General features: G+C 38.9%; 1 protein-coding gene across 2 annotated transcripts in view; it reads right to left on the reverse strand.

Moving 5' to 3' along the window:
• Positions 1–25,898, reverse strand: part of LOC128887168 (RB1-inducible coiled-coil protein 1) — a 73,358-nt gene that overhangs the window by 7,316 nt on the left and 40,144 nt on the right. For both annotated transcript variants that reach the window (XM_054142760.1, XM_054142761.1), the window contains exon 3: positions 1,408–1,696. In XM_054142760.1, the coding sequence (XP_053998735.1) occupies positions 1,408–1,696 (289 nt within the window). The remainder of the gene's footprint in view (positions 1–1,407; positions 1,697–25,898) is intronic.

Genomic DNA, 25,898 nt, shown 5'->3' on the forward strand with positions numbered 1-25,898 from the left:
TGATCCAATGGGTATTATTGAAATGGCAACGGATAGTTTAGAACACTACGTTAGCTTACCAGATACAGTAGTGGCAATTCTTGAGAGAAAGAAGTCTTGTGATAGATACAATATTACAAAACGCTACAGCATGTTGCAAAGAAATACTTCGTGAAAGGAACAGTTCGGTCAATGACGCAAGCTTCGTTGATATCTTATTTTAAAAAAGTACGACATGCATCTGAATCTTTAAAAGTGGCTAGCTTTATTACAAATCACCAGACATAGTGCTTGGTTCCTTGTGATGGCAAGATCTCAATCTTTCTTGAACCTTGATTTTCTTTAACCTTACTCCTTAAGTTCAACGTAAGTTCTTCTCTTTATCCTTATCCTTTATCCTCATCGTACATTTTAGTCACGACCGGTCCAACCATTGACAACGTAACGAGTAATCGTAAAAGACTTTTGTGGAAAATTAAATCATTACTCATAAGTTAATTTCTAGGTTGCTACGTATTATCGCATACAATTTATATCAGCTTTGTTCTAGTATTACCATAATTATGCACGCTTCCTCAGAAGTTGCATCAGTGTTGCTTATCGATGTTACGTCGCATTATATCTGACCTATAGAATTCCTCAGAAAGCGACAATGCGCGGAATGCGTAATTAATTGAAAAAATACTATTAGATGGCTGAACGTAACGTACTTCCTTATTCAAATGCTAAATAGCTACGAGTGGACTTTATGGAAATTAACGTAAGACCTGAGCCTAAACGCGAAATATCAGGTTGCAATTAGGCAAGTAGTTTAATGACGTTAACTTTAATTACTTACCTAGAGATCACTTTTAATTGAACCGTGAATAATTACTTTTAATTCAGACATACCGTCGAGGCTATTTCGATAGATAAGCTCTCGTATCAAATTGTATATTTAATATCATATCAAATAGTAAATACATGCATGATACGACGTAATGGTACAATAATTGGCCAAATAAAAATTGTTAACTTTGATAAGCATGTTCGATAAACATTCGAGGATGTTTTATAATAAATTTGGCCTTACCAGTTGCGTGTTTCTTATAGTTACCACTATTTCATAAATGGCATAATAGACTTTCAAATATGTGCTTCTACTTTTATGTAGCATTATTTACTAACGCAGATTATTAATTTCGATGAGGCTACCAATAAATGATTCGCCGTCGACGTTTTTCATTGGAATATAGAAAGAAGCTCAAGTACAGTAGAGCCTCGATTATTGCAGGAAATTAGGGCTGGAAATAGTTGCAATAAACGAGGTAGCCAATTCAATGCTCAACTTCACGCAGCATGTTCCCACTTTTACCTCACCCGTTATGCTCGTTACTTGGAGATCATACATTCCACTCGACGATATCGTAATTGTTCTATTGTTCTTACTTTTCAAGTAGCTCCATGTGCTGCTGTCTCTCCGAAAGGTAGACAGCGAAGCTCTGTTGCAGAAGATCTGCCCGCGACTGGAACATCTGCGTGATGTCCTCCAGGTTCGCCACCACGGCGGCCCAGCCTTGTTGCTGAAGGTGTTGATCGTGCACCAGCCTCTCGCAGATCCTAGTTTGCTCCCGTGCCAATCCGCAGCACTGTTGAGCCAATTGAGCTCGGGCAACGAGGGTCTGGTAAGTGGCTGGCATCGCCAGCGACGCGTCGATTTGACTCTGAAGATCGACATCTGTGGAAAAAAAAAAGAAACAGTGTTTTTATTGTCTCTTCAATAGCAAATCGTTTAGTTTACCTAACTACGTCTGCTTTATCAGACACGTTTTCACATCCTTCTACGTATTCTATTACGACATCTCGTATTACGTTCATGAACTCTGGCCAGATAGAATATCGTTGGTCGATCGATCATCAAGAATGGTAATTTCTATTATATCGAACTTTTATTTCACCCGAGTGAAGAACCGATAACCCAGCGTTTCTAACGGAATAATTAATGTCGGTGGCAAACGCAATCGTTGGAATGATTGGGCATGAGAGGGCATGGAGAGGAACTTAGATAAGACGACAGATGTATCTTTTTACTTCTACGCACTTGTCAGGCGAGTCATCGGCTATATTAACTAACAGTTTGGTACCTAGGTTCAGCCACGGCAAATGACTCTATCGGTACAAGATCGAAAATTACATACTCGATATATTCCAGCTCTGTGGTCAAGTGATTAAATGGAGGATGATTTATCTAAACGTATATGTATAATGCAATGCTCTCTAACGAGGCTTAGAAATATTCTAGTACTCTGAGTTCTCCAAGGACTACCAATGAAACTTGACACAAATTTCAGCAAAGTACTAATAGATCACGCTGCATGAAAGTGTTGTTTTCGTAGGTTGAAATAAAAACTGTCAATTTAAGAAGGAACTATGCCATCGGTTAGATGAAACACGCAAACATCTAAACATCAACTCTAATGATCGTACATCAGTAACTTCTTGTAATAACAGGGTAATAACAATTATCCTTGATTCACAACCAGATCTGGAGAAATTCCCTTCTATTCTACCTCGAATAGAGCTTCGTTAACCAGTCAGTCGTGTTTGACGAGTATACTCGTCATGGAGAAAAGGCAGTATTTTCGTCATCCGTAAAATTTAGTTAGTTCAGTTTTTTGTTTAACATGTACGTAATATATGTTTATGTCATCGCTCGATTTTCACGACACATATAGGTGCACGCTCTTAAAAGGCGGCGCCATAGCTGACTGGTTAAACTATCTCAAGCCTCTTATAGGAGACGATATCCACCTAAAAGGAGCGTCTAAGGCAGAATCGGTTAGAGGAGCCTAACGACGAGTCCCCCAAACGTATCCACGACGCAACACCGCGACTTTTATTACCCGAATACTCCAAACGAATAACATTCACGTGTCTCGTCAAACTTTACTCCGGAACCCGACGTTATCTCGTTGGATTAGCGGGCAAACAAACGTTTCAACTTGTCCAGGCGCTGAAGAATCCAGCTCGTGTAACGATGTGGCTAGTCTCGTAGGAACCAGGTCGCGCTAGGTTTTACGAGATGAAAATACAAGCTGAATCCGGATGGCAGACCCCGGGGGCAACCGTCGTGTCGTAAAACAGGACCCCCGCGGATCGATAGCGACGAAACGAGAGCGAGCAGACTGGAACAGAGCGAACGCATCCCTATCGAGCCCTAGCTACAGCTGCTAAGTGCTAGCTACACAGGATGAGCCATTTAACCCTTTCGTTTTCAAATTGTTAAAGAGCCACGGGCAAAAATATTTGTTAACTGACCAATAGATTTGTGAAAGCAGTTTGCTATTTTGAGAATGTCTGAGGATTCTTTTTGTGTTATTTTTATTAAATGGTACGGTAGTTTCGATTGCGACGTTCTTATGCTCGATGAGATGGAATACTTTCTTTTGCTGTTGGATGTCATAATTCTTCACAACTTGTGTTTATAGTAGTCGATATCCTAACGCCACCTGTAAACCCCAATAGCTTGTTGCCTGTGGCACCTGTATATCTTAGAAGATGTATCCTTCTGTATTTCTTTAGTTGAGGAGTATTGTACACATATACATTCATATTTCAAGAATACGAATATAATTTATTTGTATTAAAAGTAATCAAAATTAAAACATCTCTAACATTGTTAATTCTTTAGATTCAACAACAACCTCTGGCAAATATATTTCTCAAGGTCTACACTTTGAGTAAATACTCCCCAAAAATACATTTAAAGTCCTGGACTAGAATACACCCTTAAGATTAAAGTTCGTTAACGTCAATCAAGGTCAGATAAAAACACGTCATGAAATTGACTATATCCGAAGACTTTTGTACTCGGAATTCATTGTTCCATCCAGTTCTGGCACAGAAATGCAACGATTCTAATTAAAAGAGGAATCTTGGATGGGTCTACCTACGCGAGACCTACTGGCCCCAGAATGTCCTCCTCTTGAAACGAGGAAACATCTGTTTCAAGCCTGTTTGTCACCAGACGTATCGGGGTGACCCGTCTCAGGTGCCACAGCCGATATAATTGATCGACGCGAGGTTCGCCAACGTAATCTTGGCACGCGATGAAAACTCAAGGTCGGGGGCACGGCGATCCGTTTCAGCGGTCTTATGTCAGAAGCTGGACTCGTGGATCAACTGCAGCGCCGCGTTACTCTATCCAGTCTTCCTGATTGGGCGTCAATTGCCTCCGGCGTTCTTCGCGAAACACGACGGACGCCATCCAGCGTCGCGCTAAGCTGCCTCCTCGCGTGTGCAACACGAGAGGATAGGTTAGTGGCTCCTAACCCTCTATAAGTGTCCTAGATATATATCTAGATAGACACGTATACAGTCAGATTTCTGTCGCCGACAATGATTGCCTTCAAAAGGGTATCGTGAAGACATCACATTGTGTAACTCAACTAATGAATTTCTCCTTTTTGTTGTTTTTCAACATCGTTGGCTAATCCTTTGGTTAACCCTTTCGATCCAGGTTGGACATACCTTAGTGTTCCAGTGAATATATCTGGTTTCGTTGACTAAATTACAATTAACCCTTTGCACTCGGATGTCTCTTCTGAGGGGACATCGTAAGTCCAGGCAAACTTTATTAGTGATTACACAGGATAGACTCATGGTAGCGTAAAATTTGTAAAAGTGTATGCTTCCTTCAAGGTTTCTATCCAAATACCACGAGAAATAAAATAAAATTAAGATATATACATATAACAAATATAGGCGTATAGTCTAGGACTTTTAAGAATCTATTTTTTAGGGACACCTCAAAGTGTAGACCTTTAACCATATAGCCTATAACATCGTCTGGGATACGTGGTATGGAATACGAGCCGGAAACAAGTACCACGTATCAGGGACGTGGTCGACCTACTCCAAAAGGCCAACGCGATCGACTATAGCCTGGAGTAGTGCGATTTAAATCATAGGTTAAGGGGTTATGAATATATCTGATACAGGATTTTGTTGAATTCGGTATACGTGTCTGGTATGAATAACTTTCAACGTCATGGACACAAAACTATCTCGTCGAGTCATAAAAAAAAAAAAAAAAAAACATTAGTGGCCTAGAAAATTTATCGAAGTGGGACAGGAATGTGATAGAGCATGCTATCCTGAATTGCAGTATAAAACTAAAAGGTCGTTGCCAGTGGTGGTTTTCGTGGCACAGTGGTTAAGAATCACTGAGCCAGAATCATTGACTTTACTTGGGACATCCGTAAAACGAAAAATTCATGGCCAGGGGAGCAGAGATAACCAGGCGATATCCTTTTGATACCTAATACGTGCCTAGTAGACCGAATAATGTCAATTCCTCCCGTGTACCTCAACCCCGTGGCCATTCCTCTCGAAATTGGACACTTTTTCGAGTAACAATTCACATTTGACTGAAACTTATTTACGCCGTCTTTAGACAACGTAAATAACTCTCAGCTCTTTACAGCTACTTGAAGAACTTGAAGAATTATACCTAATTTTATTTTGAGGCACTTATTTTCAATAAATGATGACTCTCAACGGATTATCGTAAATTTCGAATGCTATCAATTTTACAACTCCTCGAAGAACGCCCAATTTTATTCAGAACTACCTATTTTCAATCAATTATAACTGTCATTATTTCCAAACATAAATAGTTCCCATTTTGAGTAAATTATCACTGTCGCTAGATTTTCTCCAATTTTCCAATTTTATTCGAAGCTACCTATTTTGTAATCAATCACGTGGAAATTGTAATCAAATGAGACCGAACGTCTAAACAAATTTTTGTTTAATTGTTTCTCTCTGCAATTGTTTCAAACCAATGCGATAGCAATGCTTAAGATCTCTCCCATGTTTTTGCCCTGAAAAATAACTTTCGAGTGTCTCATGAGTTCTGACTCTCGTCTTCGCCGTTTCAGGATGATAATGACAGAGCACACATCAATACCAATGCATCATCAGAACCCTGACGGCGCTAAATGCGCGCAAACTCGACTGGCTATTCTAGGCCATTGACTGGTTATCCTCGCCTTTTAGCCACCACACCGCAGCATCCATCGTCTCTTGGAGCAAACCTGCAGACAGGCGCCCTCTGTTTCTCAAGCATGAAAAGGTGGGTCCGTAATCACAGGTGATAAGTAGGACCGAATGAACGTCACAACGTGGCCCAACACGCTTTGCCGGAAACAGATTTTGAAAATATTTTTCGAGGTGTAAATTCTCGGACCAACTAATGACACTGTGTGAAATATTTCGTCCCAATTAGTATATTTTATGAACAATCGAGATTTGCAGCACGAGACCTGAAATTTATGTGTCTTATAAACGAAACTTTTGGAACTTGAATCCCTGTGAATTCTAAATTCCATTCTCAATTCTCAGTTTGAATAATAATAGTTAAGTGATTAACCCCCCTCCTCCAAAAAAAAGAGTACTCTCTTAATTTTTATGATTTTCACTAGAAATAAATTATGTGATAGTCTTAAAATATAAAAAAAAAATGCCAATCAATCAAAAGAAAAAATTCAAAGTACCTGAAAATTGACGCCCAAAATTAAAATAACCGCTTAAGAAACGGTTTTATGATCTCGTTGAACAGAAAAAGAATTGCATACCAGTCGCATACGTTGACACGGTTCGTCATTTACTTGATCACTATTTTGCTCGCCTCTAGTTAAACAATATCAATTGTTTTAAGTGCATTACAACGACGATTCTCGTTGCACACGTGCGAACGTGACTTTACGAGTAGATTGAAGTATCGTGTTCTACGGATAACTACATCATCGCGAAGAGTTGCGTACGTTGGTGTCGTCTTACTTGGGACTTGCTGATGCGCGTCGTTACAATCTGAGAAGATTGTTGTCATTAAGATAGTTCGATGTGAGACTAGGCGAGAGAAAATATGCTTTGATGTTATACCATGATCTAAAAGTGAATCTACTGCTTGAACTCTTCCAAATTAAAATAATTACTATTGCGAACTATTATCGAGGATATTATTATCCCGTCGATAGATTTTTTCATTAACGCCTTGGCTGTCGAACTAAAACTCGTACAAATGTCTACAAAGTTAACACGCTGTCTCGAGACTATCGAAGTTTAGGTAATTTAACATTCGTCCTAACATTTAATTTTTATAACGCCTCGCTTTCGAAATTAATATTTTTAGTTCCTTAATGAAAAGTTCTGTCGCCCATTTCTAGATGACGTGGCAAGCCACGTGTTAAACGCACGCATTTATAATTTAAAAAATGTCTTTCTTCCCGTGCTTGGCGACAGAACCATTAATAAAGCTACCTAGGAGATTCGCGATAATGATTTTTGATTGCCGAGACGAAGGATAAATTTGGAGAAATCGGTAACTATATTCAGAGCAGAATCGATTCATTACTCAAGGCCATTTCACACACCGTGAATTATATCTGGCACGACTCTCATTTTTACGCCCGTATCAGCCTCCCTCTCTGTTTGAGAGACAGGAATGCTTGTCCATTGGTTTTCTCAGAGATTGGAGGTAGATAGCGAAGGGAGAAAATCAACAGAGGTGGCTGCTCGGTGGCCATGAGCGATCAATTAATTTTGTTCCGACTGTGCTAGATCAAAGTCGAGCAACGATTGCTTTGTGAACTCTTTTTGTACTTATCGGTCGCCGTCAAAGTTCTTGAACTATGGCTTTGACATAGAAAATACTTGATCTTTCATGTACGTAAACACAGGTAAACGCAATTTTAAAATCAAAATACGAATTCGCATAAACATCCGCAGTCTAGTTATAAACGAATGAATGTAAAGGCACACGATTAATTAGTGTACCTAATAAGAGTATCATCATAAAATAATTGGTAATCATGATAGACGTTTTGCTCTTCGCTGAAGTATAACGACGAAGTAGACACGAGGACATTACCCATCAGGATGAAGGATCTATTTGAAAGAATCCTGTGCTAATGGAGTAGTTGCGATGTTAGGAGAAAAAGCTTCTTGGTTGCGATCATTGTAAACATTGACTTCGTCTAATGCGTGACGTCAACCATTTCTGAATATTCGAAGCTGGAAAGAATATCTGCAGATGACCTAGATCGATCGGTTGAATAAAGTTGTTCGACAAACACACGAACCAGCAATCCGATTAGACGACCCTTCTTCTCCCTACTAAGTAGGAGTGCAGATCTCAATGGAGTTCTTCCCTGAATTCCATAAATTCGACCAATTCAAAGACTTCGCTGAATCGAATTACACTGCCAACGGAATAAGGTTACCCTAAAACGCAAAAATGGTATCTTTGTTTGTTTTAAGATGTAGAAGTTTACGTTTCGATTGGGGAGTAAAGTATGACCGAGATTTGGATGATAACCTTGCCGTACTGGATATGTGTACGACAGTCTTTACATTTTTGAGATATGTAGGATCAAGGAACATGATGACGCTACTGCTGAAATAGAAAATCATTCGTGTTCGTGGATTTTCATCATTTTCATAACGAATGTTCCTTTCGAATTTAAACTACCAATTCGAGACATTTTTATTTCTCAAAATTGTACGTAAAATTCTTGAAACGTATATCTTTCGAGAACGCAATAAAATCGATTTGTAAACAAATTTTAATTCTGTGCTCCCGTAAGTCGACCCGTTTATCGGGTAATATCGGCTCGTTGACGATGAAACTTTTTCCCTTAAAAATCAACGTATTTTTTAAGCAAAAGCTTTATTTTTCAAAAATATGACCTCGTGGCATTTTCATAACGAACGGCTCGATTAACGAGACAACTGTTCACTCGAGCACGAACCCAGTATCGGGTCTTTTCGGGTTTCGAGCTGCCACTCGGTTGACCGAAATTCGTCCGAGAAAAGTTCTCGACACAGAAAAGGAAAAGCGGAGCAAAGACAACGGATGGAAAGGGAAGGGTAAATCGAGGCTAAAGTGTACGTTGCACAACTGTTGGACAATGTATCGATTTTATGCGGCGCTGCTTTGAACGGTGTTTTCTTTTTCTCGCCCGGAAGTCGCCCCGTTCCGGTATTCGTCGGATCGGAAAATGGTGAAAGAAAATCCATTAGGGTAATAAAAGGGCCAGACGAAGGAAACGACGCGACGGATTCAGCGACGTCGAGATAAAACGGAGAAATGAAGGGGACGAATACGTCTCGCGATGCTTTTAGACTCAACGTGTCGAGTTCCCACTTGGTACGATCGCCAAACAAAGCAAAAAGAAAAACATTATCAAGTTAAGAGAAAAATTTCAGAGAAATTGTTAAAACTTGTTTCTTCGTGAAGAAATTTATGTTATAGTCTTTGGTCATATGCAAATTATCTCGAGTGATCATTCGAAATTTCGAGTCCTATCGATTTCACAGCTCTTCGAACAATTTTATACGGAGCTATTTATTTTCAATAAACTGCAACTGGCATTTTTCCAAAAATAATTCCTATTTTTCAATAAATTACAACTCTCAACAGACTTTCGAAAATTTCAAATGTTCTCGATTGTACAGCTGTTCGAACAACACGAAATTTTATTCAAATTTACTTATTTTCGATAAATTGTGTGAAAAGTACAATCAGATGAGAATAAACGTCTAAAAAAAATTGTCTTGTATCATTACCCTTTGTAATTGTTTGAATCCGAAGCGATTGTTTTCAATGCGATAGCCCTGGTTAATACCACTCCCGTGTTCTGGCTTTAGAAAAAATCACTTCCAAGTGTTTCGAGAGTTCTGACCCTCGTCTGCAACGTTTCAGGGCGATAATGACAGAGCACACATCAATATCGATGCATCTTCGGAACCCTGACGGCGCTAAGTATCTTCGCAAAGAAATGTTCCCGCCTTCGATAACGACACTTTCCTCGCAGGTTAAAAGGAAAGGAAAACAATGCTCGCGACAATTCGTTGGCGAGGTACGTCGCGATTCTAATCCATCGTTAATTTCCATTATTACGACGCCATCGAACGACCGTCCGATTATTAATCGACCTAGAATCGATCGATTACCATTCGGCGACAATAAGGCCGCGACAGAAACGACGGAGAAGAATGGAAAAGAAGCCAAGGAGGAAGTAATACCTGCCGTTGATTTATTCGCCGCGAACGCAGCTGCGCTCGATATTATGCATATTCGAGCCGCGTGCATTATGCATATTCCGATGGGAAACTATGGCGAATAGTCGCAGTGGGTCTCGAACTCTCGAACGCGAATCTGTGACCTCCCGATTACGATTTGCAAATACCACGGGAAAGAAATTAAACGCATTGTCGTCGACGAATCGACGTAGAACGCCGTGTAAGGGGGGAAAACTGTCGCCCACGCATATGAGATCATTTCATTGCGACGGAAAAAAAACGGTGGTGCACGAGTCGCAGGATTACGTCATTCATTTTCGGGTGACAAAGAAAACTACTTTTTAATTTTAACGATTTTAACGCTTTGTCTACCGAGTGCCTATCTGTAGAGGAACGCAATTGCACATTTTTTTTCTGCGAATGCAACTAAATGGAATAATGGCGAAATTAATAAGGAAACTTTAAATAATATTTTGGAAACGTAGATACATTTCATAGCTTACATAATATCAGGCTAAGACACGAACTGTGACACAATGAGAGGGAAGTAGGTGTCGTTCGATCCACCGTTACAACTTTCGATTTTATAGGATCTGCATTGAGAGAGAATAACGAGTAGGGATGTTTATGCAAATTCGTAATTTTGCAAATACAAATGAAACCATTTTCCAAACAATGAAACATGTATTTTATCGTGGATGTTTTATATATCTTTGCATTCAAACACTTCCTTAGACGTTTTCCCACATTTTCACTTGCATTGAATACATAAACATAACGCAGTCTAATGAGAAACAGCGAGTGATTCACGGAAGAGATCGTCAACATTTTATTCGAACAATAATTCCTGCGGTAAATTCACCCGTAAATATTCATTCTTTGGCCACAGTACCGTAACGTTTACGTTTTTTACGCGCTGGTAACAATGAAACGAAGCGAAAGTTAACAGTCGAAGGGAACCAAATTGGCTGTGAATAATAGTTACAAGTGCGTAGGGTCACCGGGGACCCCAGAAATCCCCCTTCCCAGGGTTAAGAGTGACGTAAGAAGCGCGCGGAATCAAATAGAATCGAGTGGGTGGCTTCAACGTGTCCGCCTATTTATGCCGCCCCAACGCAAACAATGCAGAGACGCAGGTAGAGCGTAAGGACGATGAAAATTCGCTCGTGCATCGTGCAACTACATATAGCCTACGGTGACCTCTTTTAATCGCGTAATTGCATAAGCTTCCGGCGCAGGGTGAACCTGGCAAACAGGGGCCAAGAATTTCGCGGCACGACACTGAATTCCCAGAATATCTTAACTTGGACTAATGCTCCCCTTTTCTAATTATACATTCTATCGCACTGCAAACACCCGCCTACGCGTTCGGAAACTGTGGGCAGACTTGTTCGGGAAAGCGATGTTCCGGTTATTAAAAAAATTTTTAATTGAATAACTTTCCTTCTCTTAACGCCTCCGCTTCCCTCGTATTAGCCGGCGATCGAATCTCTCCAACTTAAAATTGACTGAACGCTCCAAGTTCAAGCCTCGATAACGAAATAACCGATAAAATGAATATTCATGGACCTATTCCTCGACATGGACTGCAATTTAACACGTTCGATGTGCGTATGATACGTTTCGTGAAATGTAGGCTGAGGTTCGAATGTAGAATTAATAGATATTGGTAATAAAGAATGGTCGCTGATATTACCTTCTATAAGCACTGGTAAATTACTATTACGATATTAAAATTACTGTAATTTGGTAGCAAGATGAAACAGGACAAATTTACAAACAATATACCTCATGGTATGATTATTTATTCGTACATTCCCGAGGACATGGACTGAAATTGAACACATATGATGTGTTTGATATGTTTCGTGAAATGTTGGCAGAGATTTGCATATAGAATTGACAGATATTGGTGATAAAGAGAGGTTGTTGATATTAATTTATATGAGCATTAGTAAACACATTTTAATTACCATTACGATAATAAAATCACCCTAATTTGGTAACAACATCAAATAGGACGAATGTCTACATTTGTTGCATTCGATAATAATTTATACAGTATGAAATTCGTGTACAATTATACGAAATATATATTTTGACAATAAATTCGTGGAAATGTAGTACAGTTCTGCTTCTGTGTTTGTTACCGTAACACGGAAAAACGGCTGGGGCGATTCCGATTAAACCTGTTGCGTATCCATACAGCGGGAACCAATCATGAAATATACGCGGTACCTTACTCACCGTCGCTTTTACACCAAAAACACGTATAGAAGAAATCGTAGCAAATTAAATTATCAACTTTTTTGTTCTATACAGATTTTCTGTAAGAATGACAATAATCGAGATAGCGGCATAAAAAAATGTTATTCTACGATAATTACTTCATTTTTGTACAAACGTAGCAGGTGTCCTAATAATCATGGCTAACAGTGTTTATGTACAAATACACTATTACATAATAATTCCGAATCAATTATATAATCACTATCGTTGACTTTCATTTGTTCTCATTCACGAGACAAATTAAAAATTGCTTCCACAAGAGGATTTCTCAGAGACATGATTTTGTCTTGCCTGCAGCGGAAGTTATTCATGAATCAATCCAATATTAACACGTTCGTCGCGTCACCTATATATGAGTGACAGAGATTTATCACTAAGCAATTAAAGAATTAATTCTGAGAATTATGTGTTTGGGAAAACAAATCTGGATAGAATTCGTGGATGTTGATCGGATTGTAAAACTAAATACTAACGCAAATGTTAGGTTATATAACCTCTGATTGTATAAGAAGAAAAATGTTAGCTTCAGAAGTATTTCCATGAGTATGTGTGGCGCAGAAAGGGAAAAGGTTGTTACAGGAACTTGAATTAAAGCAAAATTTCTTCTTCGTACTCGCTTCCCTTTCAAAGAGCTTGAGAATATTTATGTCTCATGGCGACTTATTAAAGGGTTAATGGGTCTTGGACCACGGTCCACGGAGCATCGCGTGCCAGACTATTGCGAATGCTCTTTCATTCGAATCGGTTGCCCCTCGCGGCCGAGGCTGGCGGCACCGCATGAAAGCCGCTGGCAAACGTCTACGATGGAACCGCGTGAACGCATGAATGAAGAATCATAGTGGCTCGATGGGCCGCGGTCCCGTCTCCAGTGAAATGTCCGCTTTGCTGCCAGGGTACAGAAGAGAGGGGAAGAAAATCGCGTCGCGTTCGCTTCCTTATCGCCGGGCTTGCTCGTTACTCGGTCGAAAAACGCGCGTGCACCGACACGTGCGACGCGTGCATCCGCTCCGCGATTATGCGCGCCGATTTTTCCTTTCCACCACCGCCTCGATTTTTCGCGCCACTCGCGAGACATAGCTCGACCGCGACTCTCTTCAACGCCAGGGAATTATTCATGAGTGGTTGATTTTATGCATTTATGACGCACGCGAATACGAGAGACGCATATGATTAATCTAGACACTAGACGCTCGCGCGAAACGGAATGATAACATTGTTATGTCATTTTATAAAACATATTCTGTATACGTACTGGTTTCTATATTTATAGCATACATTAGCGTCTCGCTTGTTACGAACTTATTGATACTGATGTATTTTCGGGTTCCCTTCTAGAGATACGTAAGATCAGTCCAATAACTATGCTAAAATAATAAAGATAATAATAAAGCTTTAATAAAGATACAAGATCTGTCAAATGAATGTAAATTAAAGTAGAGCATGAATATATTATTACAATGGAATTTGTTCACAATGTGCGATATACAGGGTGTCCCAGCCTAAGTGATACAGAGCACTAACTCCAAAACTATAAGAAACTAGAAGAATTGTCCCACAAAAATATCCCTTACAATATAAAGAGTATTCCTTTTAATAAGTGCATTCGATAGTTGCATGGTTTTTTTTCCGGAATTCCTTATTTTTTGCATAGATTACATTCATCAATCTACGTAAGCGAGTATTAGGGTAAGGTGGTAACAAAATGAATAGCTACCTTTAAACATGGACGTGAACATTAAAAGAATTTAATTTCTCTCCAGCTGCCACAAAATTATACTTTTCATTTCAAATCTCTCTGCCTCTACGCACGAATGTGGACACTACTTTCCCCGAATAGAGAGAAAGAGCCTACTTTCCTGATTATTGTTCTTCTTTAATTTCGAGGGACGTACGCTCGATACACTCGGATCTTAGAATAGTCGGATCTCTGTGCATCGAGCGATAAACAAGGAAAACGAAACGTTTACCTTCACTTTTATGAAAGTCCAGCGAGCATCTGTGAAAATATAAAACACGCACAGATGAAGAAAAGCACGTTAAACGCGCGACGTTCCACAGATATCAGCTGTAAATTGTGCCGCGCTGCAAACAGGCGGATCTTTATGCGGATTCATCGAACACGTTACAACTTTAATATCTCCCTCGAAGAGGTATTGACTCGTAAACAGGCCTCGCCGTTTTTCAGCGAGTCCTCTCTTCTTTCCAACGAATAATAGAGATTTAATAACGCGAATCGCGAGGAACACGTGACCGCCGTTTTCCTAGCGAAAGAGTTCTGGGCTCGGCGAAAGTTACGCTCGGCGAGTTTTGCCATTAAAACGGCCATACGTTTTCGCAATTAGAACGAATTCCTGGCACAATTGCACCGACATCGACGCAAATCTTGCGGTAGATTTCTCAAAACGAATTCGCACGTGTTCTACGCTGCAGCAGGCTAAGGTTAGGTTTCACTGATAAATCAAAAGCTGTTTCATCTTTTATTTATCGTGCATACGGTTGAGAAGAGTTGAATCGCCCCAAAGGAGAGCACTATATTTATGAGTACTTGTGAATATTTATGAATAATTATTGGAAGAGTACATGCAATAACTTCACATCTTGATTAATTTTACGGAGCCTATCATATTATTCGATTATTTTTACGTGGCAGATTCGAAGCAATAATTATTTTTATATGCAAACAAAAGAATAGTAGCAATAACGGCCGTGACCAAAATTTAGGAAGCATTGCCCGTGAAAATCCAAAGAAGAGAATGATACTTCATCTCACATCTACAAAACGGGAAATAAAAATAAAATCGAACGTTGCCCAACGAACCACTGCAGCCCAAGAAAATGTTTCAGACCCTGACCAATTAGATTATCCGAAGCAAGCTCGACCAATTTTCCCTTCTATTGTATTCTCAGGAGAAGACGAATATCTTCGATGGAGTTTTTTAACGTATCGCCGTGATAAATGTCTTCCTTTTGCACCCTGCACGGTTCCGAAGTTAACGACGAATTTCTCGCCATTCGTCATACTCGTATCGGAACCTATCCTCTAAGATAAATAGGGTCTCTCTCGCCTAGGTTCTCGGCACCCCATTGTGAAACGCAAAACCAATAATATATACAAGGTTTCAATAGGGTAGTGCCCCGCCTGTGCAGCGAAGTGCTTGGAACTCGAGCCCCTCGCGAAAGAAAAAGGAAATACGAGATTGCAGAAACCACAGAGTCGTGCACGAGAAAAGTTGAAGACGAAGAAAAGACATGGAAGGCTGGGAATGGCTACCCTCGTACAGGAGAACTTTCATTTTCTGAATGCTCTACTATCGGTACGCGACTGTTATTTGAACGTTCCATTATTTAAACGGAGCAGCTACTCGCAGACTACCTCCTTTTCTTACCGAAACCACTCTTGTATCCGCCTCCTTTCTGGAACCTCTCGTACCGGAGCCGGAACTCGTTCAAATTATACAAATTTGATTGGGAAGCTAAGGAGGCTGTTTGAACGAACGCTTACCATTAGGCAGGGTGTTTCATATAAAACGAAATAGGGAAATATCTCATTAGGGGATGTAGCTACTAATAAAACGTTTTCACAAAAGTTATTTAGCCCAGAAAGGCAATTTGTGTGGAATAAATAATTTCGTTTTTTAAGTGAAGCGGTGAGGGAGATTCAACAGTGAAATTTATTTGTTAAAATGGAACATTATACAGGGTGTCCCAAAAATGTTGGAGGTCCTTGAAAAGGGTGGTTCAGGGAGTGATTTGAAACAACTTTTTCCTTAGCGAAATTGTTGTCCGAGGCTTCGTTGAGGAGATATTAACGGAAAACACTGACCAATCAGAGCGCGAGTATGCCGGTGGAGCGGCCGCGATAGCGATGGCTACGCGCTAGGTAGCCGCTCTCGTACGCGAACAAGTGACTCGACGTGCATCGAAGGATATTGACGCGGCCGCTCAGCGCGTAGCCTTCGCTACCGCGGCCGCTCCAACGGTATCCGCGCGTTCTGATTGGTCGGTTTTTTTTATTAATATCTACTTAACGAAGCCCCATCCGACATTTTTGCAAAGGAAAAAGTTGTTTCAAATTACCTCCCGAACCACCCCTTTCAAGGATTTCCAACATTTTTGGGACACCCGGTATATTAACGTTATGTATATTTTTATCTATGGTAAGATAGCACGCATTTAGACAAATTCATTCATTTTAATATAAAGTCTTTAATTGAAGGTTATATTTAGTTGATTTAAATTCATATAATTTGTCTCTATGAACCAAATAACTTCTGTAAAAGCTTTTTTTAGAGCAGACAGTTTAGCTGTATCACCCTGTATATATTCCTTTTTCCAGAAAAAAATTCATACATATCACTAAAAAAACGTAGTCCTGAACCTAGTATCCCCTTAATTAAATTGTTATGTTTGTGTGGACTGATCGACCAATCATATTATAGCAATTTAGAAAGATGTTGTATAAAGGTAATGCAAGAAAAAGAAAAGTTAGAAAGGAATGAGAGTAAAACTACCAAGAATTCACGACATGGAAAGAGCTATACGATTACTATCATTAGAAATGGCTGGTACAATCTCATCCAGTATAATCGCAACACATCAAACTTGTTTCCCTACGAAACGTCCATCGCGAGAGAAGTGTACCACGATCAAGAAGCACGAGATCCAAGGAGGAAACCCTCGCGTTACTAGAATAAACCCTCAAGGCTGGGATCTCGTCCAAGTATCTGATATATTGCTCCTACGCGTCACGCTGCAGTACTGTGTATCCACTGAATCTACGATCTCCTGTCAATAAATGATCATAATTTATGATACCGACGCTCTGGTGCAGTGGGTAACGTCTATATACAAACACCCAAAGGATTCCAATATGTAATACTCGACGGGTATTTTCCAGACGAACCTAATTAAATTGTCAACAGAGTTGAGCGAAAATATCATTAACTCTCCAAGGGACAAAATTTAACCCAAATTAAATTACTATAAAACGTCGAATAATATGTGTACCGCGATTACAACTAACCGGCTATTGACTAGAAATTGCAAATGTAGTATATAATTACCGGTTAATATCAGTGACAAGTAATCGAGTAATGGTTATTGTTGTCACGATTGCGTCACAACCTGTTACTGATTACTTGCTCGACTCTGATCGCCAAGCGCAATACAATCACGCAACCGTGTTACTTACTTACAATATCCTTATGAAATAGGGAAATCCTAAACATCGGTTGATCATGAGTGAAATGTTCATTAACGGAGGTGTTAATGATAATATCAAGTTTGTTTCACACAATCATACAGCAACGAAATTAAAATTGAATTTCACAGGTACCTGTTCGTAATACCTGTTTTCCTGAAACATTAGACTGGTCATGAAATTTAATTGAAATAACTATTGGCTTGCATGTTTGTTATTTTTATGACTTTTCACAAGATAGCTGTAGCCATGACGTTTATTTGTGCAATAAGAACGAAATTGATATATTTTTATTTGCGCCACTATCAATGACAAAAGGCGATACATAATATGAATAATGATAATAAATGGGACACCCTGTGGAGGGGTTTCATTATCTCGGAAGTGTTGCAAGACAGTAACGAAGAAAAGCGTATCGTCAGCGATAAATTCGCGTGCAGTTAATTGGCCCAATGAGACGAGCTCTTCCCCGTCGAATCTTGACCCGATCGAAGATAACCCTAAACGTCCGTTCCTCGGCCGACTTCCGCTCCGATACTTCCACGAATCGACCCATAAATGGACGAAACTCTAATCTCGATACAAATTACAATCTGAAATGTACAGTGGGCATGTTAATTATACCTTGTATTTTTATTTATCTAGATGAGTAAAAATAGTAGAACATTCGTGGATATTGCACAGTCGGTAGTTAGAGATAAATAAATATTTTTTAATTAATTGACACTTAATGAAATTGGAAACAGATATAAAATTCCAAGCATGGGAGCTAAAAAAAAATATCTAATACAATAAAAAAATATAGTATGTCCATACTTTAATCAAGTTTGGCAGACTAAGAACAACCTTGAGAAGAGTGATTGATAATATTGAAAAACGTACAAGATATTATAATACAAAAGTAAATATAGAAAATATAATCATAGAAACTTGTTATGAATCTTACTTTAGACCAGCTACCGTTGTAATATGCAGTTTCAGTTTCTAAAATTATAGCGTTTATTTTCGAATCACCGTTTAAACTTTCTTCTGCCTGCCACTGTACAATAACGATTTTAAATGAATTATTCATTTCTTGAAGACACCGTACAATTCTCTCTCAAGAAATAAAACCACATGATTACCATATGGCATCAAGAAAGGAAAATGAATGACGAATCGCGCAAAGGGACAAAGAATCGTGTGATCCAATCAATGGCCTCTCAGCTGAGTCAAAAATTAATGGAAATCAGCAGCTACGTAGAATTGGTAGATGTTAATGAGCGACGGAACCTAACGCGGAATAAAGCAAAGCATCGATGTTGGCAACGAGTAAACAAGAGTTTATACAGGTGGAACGAAAGAAGCCTACTGTAATGGCTATCATTAAGTTTTGTGTAATACTGTAATGTGTACTGTTTGATTTAATTATAATTTAATTGCTGATAACCTCAGTAATGAGCACGTTGTTAATAACTGCATAACAGGTTCAATAACCTAATAAAAAAAAAAAGTAACAAAATGTCAAGTAAATATTTGTATTTAAAGTACAGTCATAGAAGCACAGACTACTACACCTAATATATTACACCGTATACGATAGAATAATAAATAACGCAATAGATAATAAGGAAGGAATATCAAATGAGAGATATTGAGCCATTTCTGTCCCAAACAAACTATAAATTGACAACTAAACACCCACTGAAATCGCTTGACGAAGCTCAAAAACATATTTTTCTGCTCGGTACTAATCTGTCCACGAAGGTGCAGCTCGTTGCAGATTCGCTTGGGGTGAACGCAGAAGAAAGAAAAGGGGTGCGATAATCGCCATCGACGAGTCTCCTCCCTAACAATGACTACGGTTCTATGGGTGAACCCGAAGAGAAATAGTATCGGGAAGCTAAATAAAACTCAGCCGATTGGTTATCGACAGCTAAATAAAGAATATCGGTCCGGTTCGATGCCGAGTGCCAACATCGATGCTTTATTACGTGCTCCGCGTTGGCTTCCGTCGCTCATAAACACCTACCAATTCTACGTAGCTGCTGATTTCCATTAATTTTTGACTCGGCTGAGAGGCCATTGATTGGTCCACACGATTCTTTGTCCCGTTGCACGATTGGTCATTCATTTTCCTTTCTTGATGCAATATGGTAATCATGTGGTTTATTTCTTCAGGGAGACTTGTATAGTGTCTTCAAACAATGAATAATTCATTTAAAATCGTGTAAGTCAGATAATATTCGACTTCTGGAAAAATGTTGTACGATAAACTCATTCATAAATGTTAATTGCGGGACATAAATTTAAAGGCAGATTTTAATCAACTTTTTTTTTTAACTATATCTACTCTGGGGATATGAATTACGGAAATAGTTGTAAATTACTTAAAAAAAAATGACTTTTGATTTTTCGAACAAGATTTCTTGAAATTCATAATCTCTTTCACAAAACAAATGGTCGAAAACGAAGACAGATTTTCGTATCAGAGAATTGCAACGATATTTCAATTAAAAAGACACAGAAACCATAAAGTAAAAAAAAAAAAAATACCTGCGACGACTCACAGACAAGATTCGAAAACATATAATCAGCCGAAAATGTCAACAGACACACCTAATTAATTGCAAAACTTTGATACGAGAGCTGCGATAACTTTACAGATATTGAAGTGTTTGTTGGTCACAAGAACAAATATTTTCGAAAAAATAACACTCGCTGAACACGTTTACGAGTAAACAACGACTAAATAAAAAAGTGGACACGCGTTGAGATATCTGGAATAATTAAAAGAGATTCTTCTGGATTGATACCATCGTTTTCCTCGACTCAACTATTTCATACATATAAATTTCTTTTTCTGAACGTCATCCGAATACGTTAGTCTTTTTAAGCATATTTTAACGCGGTTATTTCAGAACATTAGTCACAGTTATTCGAGTGCATGACTCGTCAAGAATCATAAGAAATCAAAATCGTTATTATCGCTAGACCAAATGTTTCGTCCGATGGCGAAGAAAGTAAATTAATTTTGACCGTGTATTTTCTTAGGGAGTTTATCACGAGTCAAGAATTTAAGTTACGGTAAGACTCAAGATCTCGAGAGATCCAGATTTCGTTCCGAGACTTAGGTAACGCGGGAAATGCCCACTGGCTGAGAAACGCGCAAAGGTGGCGGTCAATGTCGCAAGCTGGAGACCCTTGGTCATCCGGGTAGAAGATTTATGGCGCAGAGTTCATTCTTCTAACATTTGTGTCCATGAAATGAACCGACGTCAACCAGACGAGACTCCAAGAGCGGGAAAGCTATAAAAGTAGACTCGACGTAATGAGCAACGAAGACCGTGGGTCTTCAGACCAGTAGCGCAACTTGAAAGGGAGCAAAATGCACCCCCTATCCAATGAAAGAATTAAACATTTCATTTTAAAAATATCTATCGAACACACAAACACTTTCAAACGATATTTACTAACCTCTTGGTTCATATTAATTATCAATCAAGCTGCGATATAATTTCAATGATTTGTGGCACATATAAGAGCGATACAAAAGAAAGACGTGTTGCAATTTTTCTCGAAACGAGTTCGTCATGGTTATTCTACAAATTAATTAAATTCCTGTAAATTTGCTAAAAACATAAAGTTGGCATTTGAAGAAGAACACGTGAATATTAGAACGATTCAACGTAGGTTTGCAAAATTCAAGCCTGGTGATTTTTTTATTACAGTATAGAAATAGAAAAAATGCATTCAAAATTAAGAAAAATTTAAAAAAAACAGAATTACGTGAAAATTATTTTGATTAAATACGCAACGTTTTAAAAATATTTTGTAAAGTCCAAGTTTCATTTGTATAAACGACACTTCATATGCGTCAACGTAATAAATGGAAATATCTATCAATTCTATAAACTCGACATTTCGATTGCACGTTAATTCATAAAATTAACCGGTGTGCACCGATTGAGATCAATCCTGGAAACTCGTGGATGCCCTGCGGGTGTTTTCAATTTCCCCGGCGATCGAACCGCGCCACTCTCGATCTCTCGGGGTCGCAGTCGACGCGTGCAGCCGCGGTGAAACGCTCTCTCGGAATTAATATTCTTTCTTCGCAACCGCGGCGGCACACCTCCTCTCATCGACCGCGCATTTTATCGAGCATATCAGCGCCGTGAAAGTCCGCCTTTAAAGTGGATCAGGGAGTTCCAGGGGTCGCGGAAAATCCAACGGTTCCGCGCGCTCGCCATCTCGAGAGAGTTAACGCGAGAACGAGCACCGTCGACGACGCGTCGACGCTGTTTCGCCCTCGTTTCCAACTGCAGTCGCAAAAATCGAACAAGAAAATCGCAATCGAAGCAGCAAAACAAACACTTGAGGAACGATGCATCCGACGAGAAAGGCTGGCGTTACGGCGCAGTCGTAAATAGAATCCAAGCGTAGCAAGATTTTGAATTCTACGTAATTTGAAATAGATTAGAATGATTAGAATATCATATAATAAAAAATAATCGGAACCAGGTCGTGTTTGGACTCATTTTGATCAGGAAGATCTTATCAATCCAGTGATAATATTTCTATGAAGATATATTAAATCCTGTTTGATGCCTTTGCGTTAGACTGTGAATTTCACGGATTTACGATGTATGCTAATCTGATAAACATATGCGAACCGTTCGCTGCAGACTATATTACGTAAAATAATCTAACAATATTAATATTTGATATTGCATGAGTTGCACGAATTCTGAATACGTTTAGCATATTTTTCACTTTTACATACACGATAAACGGATCAAATCCACAGACTACTTATTGATCTCGACTGCAGACTGACGATCGGAGGTAACCCGAGGCTCGTTTACCATTGCTCTATCTCTCTCGCTCCCGTTGCACTCCGTTCATTCTCCTCGTCAACTAGTATGTACATGGGTTGAGCTCGAGATAATAGATGCCGATACTTATAAAAGTGGTGCTGTTAGAAAAATTATGAACGCGGTGACTTCAATAAATAAACCGTCGATGCTATTTGATTGTTAAAAAAATTTTCTACGTATGGTAAACTACCTGTATCTACGCATGAATGTATTGATCCTTGGTTTGTTTCGTACCTCAAGAGTACAACAAGATTTTGTCAGAGACTTACGAAATTCGAAAGCGTTATACGTACATGGAGAGTTATTGTAATTATATTTTGAAAAAAGAAACGTGTTCCATTACATATTCTGTTATTAAAAATGTTTGACGAGAAACGTTGGGTATCAGAAGCAAGACAATTTGATACGTTCCAAATTAATAACGTGAAAGTTTTTCAACAACGTTGCCAACTTTCGTGTCCGTTGAATAATTCTGTGATACGTTGTTGACCATTTTTGAGATCTCGAGCAAAGTCTGGGCGCTGTTTTTCGTGGCCTCGAAATCGAATCGATAACAGAATATGAAGACACCGTGTCTCGGCGCCAATTTGGTTTCCGATCCACCCTGGCATCCGCAATTTCGTATCTCTGCGAAGAATCGTGGAAGATTCACGCCAAATAACGCGAAGATTCAAAGGACAAGAGAAAATTTCGATTAGTAGGTCATCTTTTTAAGTACCGCAAATTGTGTTTACATTTATTAAAAACAACTACAGGAATATTATAGATTTGTTTCCAGAACGGCGGGAAAAGATTGTAGAAAACGGAGGTGATTACATTTTTTCATCATCAGACTATGAATGTTTATGCAAATGCATGTTTCAACATGTACATAGTATTTTGCAAATTGCACATGTTTTCCATATTTTAGTTAAAAGACACGTTACGTATTTACTTCGTATCTATTTCACTGTATTTAGTTAGGATCGTAATCATCAAGCCGTTACGTGACACTAATGGTCAATCGCAATATACATATACAACATTGGCAATTAGCATATATTAACCCTTTGACTGCGGGACGATTTTTACTGGAAGCTTATATGGAATGACAAGACGGAACTTTTTTATAGGTACAGTTTATTCATAGAACGTTTAGTTTCAGAGATAAAAATTAAAAACTAAGAGGACCTTTTTCCTGAAATTCAATTTTTCCAACGAACTTCTAACTTTCTAATTATTATTTCCGAAGCTAAGCATCTTATGAATAAACTGCAAATATAAAAAAGTTTCATCTGATAATTTCCTATAAGCTGATATTTAAAAAAAATTGATTTATCGAATACAAACATATGACCTACTATGATATTACTCAAAGTTCTACGCTGTTCGTAGATCGCTTAAGGCAATCGAGGGTATATTTTGTTTCAGGGTATATTGTATCATTTTTGTTTTCTAGTAAGGGTGACCCCGTTCGTTGCAGAAAAGCAAGTATCTCGATGAAGTTAATTTCTTGTTTCTTTATTTTATAAGGGTACGTAATTTATTTTATAGTGATTATTACACCTACTGGTCCAGTCTTGTTGCAAATCACTAGTCTTGCACATGTGTTCTTTTCCACATTCTATTTACATTGTTTTACTTCAATTATTTCTTAACTTTATAGCTCGGGTACCTCGGGATCGCTAAGCCTGTAGCTACAATAAAACATAGCAACAGCCCCTGAGGGCAGGTCATTTCTTGATTTTAATTATTCAGACACCAGAATGGTCCGTCTTCGAGGAGTCTGCATATAAAACGCTGTTAGTAGCCTATTATTATAAAGTACTCTAACGTAACATAGGAATCCATCACTCTTGTGCCAGCTCCTCAACGTTTTAAACAAAGTCAAACCACCTTTTATGAGATAGACACGCTGTCAGTTGCAGCCTTCACTGTATGATGAACATGTTGACAAAAATAACAATTGATCGTTACCTTGATGTTCCTTCTTCGGAATCTATTCTCTTTGCCAAAAGGAATAAATAAAGAGCGACTTCTCGCTGATATCGCAGATAGTTTTCCGTCTTTCCTGAAAAACAGACCTTTTCGTGGTGCTGTCGCCTCAGAAATACGTCGACTCGGTTATCCTTGACATACACGATCGTCGGTGCCAGATCAGCGAAGGAACTCATTTTGAAAATTTATCGCCCGCCAACGGGTCCAACGTGGGACCATTTTCTTCGACTGCGTTTCGCAACTGTGCTCGTGTAGTCCAGATTCGGATCAACGTGCCAACGTCTTCGTTTCTCGTTTCCCTCGATTCCAGGTTCCCACTTAATCGCGACGAAAAGGTTAAGTAACAAACGGTAACGCTACCGCGCATATTCTCACACACTCCACTTTCCTTTCTGTTTTCCCAACGTCCTCACGGGCGTTACATAAAAGGACCTAACTGGGCCGATGGATTCAATACACCTTATCGATTCCGCTTGGCGAGCCGTCCAGCTGAACTTTGAGGGATCACACCACGCGATGGAGACGCTTTGTCGCTTATTTTTCTTTAACGACGTAAGCGGGGACAACTTCGCTCTACCTGATGGACAGAACGCCGTGTTATATATTATTAAGTTGTTGCACACGAAATATCCAATTCCTCGATATTGAAAAGCAGACCTGGACACTTTTGAAATGGTATTATTATTACTTCAAATTACATGTTATTTCATTTCATAATTACTTTTATACTTGTCATCATTTTATTTTATAATTACTTGAAATAATTGTGAAATTGTTTTCGAAAATTGTAGCCGGCGATGAAGCGGTAAGGGTGAAATAAAAAATAGCAAACGAATCCACATTTGTTATCCAAACTCAAGAAGAAATAAATGTGTAACACACTCTGCGATAATATTAAATAGACTCAGACAAAAATCTCCGAAATAATAATAATGATCTTATTTTGATGATTATTTCTTTGATTAAATTTAAAATAAAACAATAACCAACTGATTCGTTATTTAAAATGTATCGAAATAATTTATTTCGAATAGACATTACTTATTTTCATTTCAATTAAAATTTGCCCAGGTCTGATGTGCAACAACCTAGCAAATTCGTCGCCATTGAAATATTTAAGAAGTTAAGCATACTCGTCGAGCTCGAGTGATTGCGCTGATCGATCGAACGCTTATAAAAAGTCTTCTACACGGAATTAAAGGTCAGCGAATCTTCATGGTCCGAGATAAAACCGTATAGGAACTCATTTAGACAAATCTAGATTAACTTTCTTATCCCAGACTCTGATGCAGCGTCCATCGATCACTGTTATTAAAGACATCGGACAATCATGGAAGGAAAACCGTATCGAGGTAGAAAGTTCTCGAAAACAGTTATCCCGGGTCTCAATTTCACCTGCATATCCGTTTCTCTCGAAGATAAAGTTCAAAGCTTAACGCGGAGTGCTCCAGAAACGATACAAGAACGATCAATAGTCATCCTGGTTGAATTTATCGATAACACTCGGCTAACACGCACCATTTCGTTGAGAT

Source organism: Hylaeus anthracinus, unplaced genomic scaffold, assembly GCF_026225885.1.
Source record: "Hylaeus anthracinus isolate JK02 unplaced genomic scaffold, UHH_iyHylAnth1.0_haploid 11985, whole genome shotgun sequence".
In the NCBI taxonomy this organism is placed as follows: domain Eukaryota; kingdom Metazoa; phylum Arthropoda; class Insecta; order Hymenoptera; family Colletidae; genus Hylaeus; species Hylaeus anthracinus.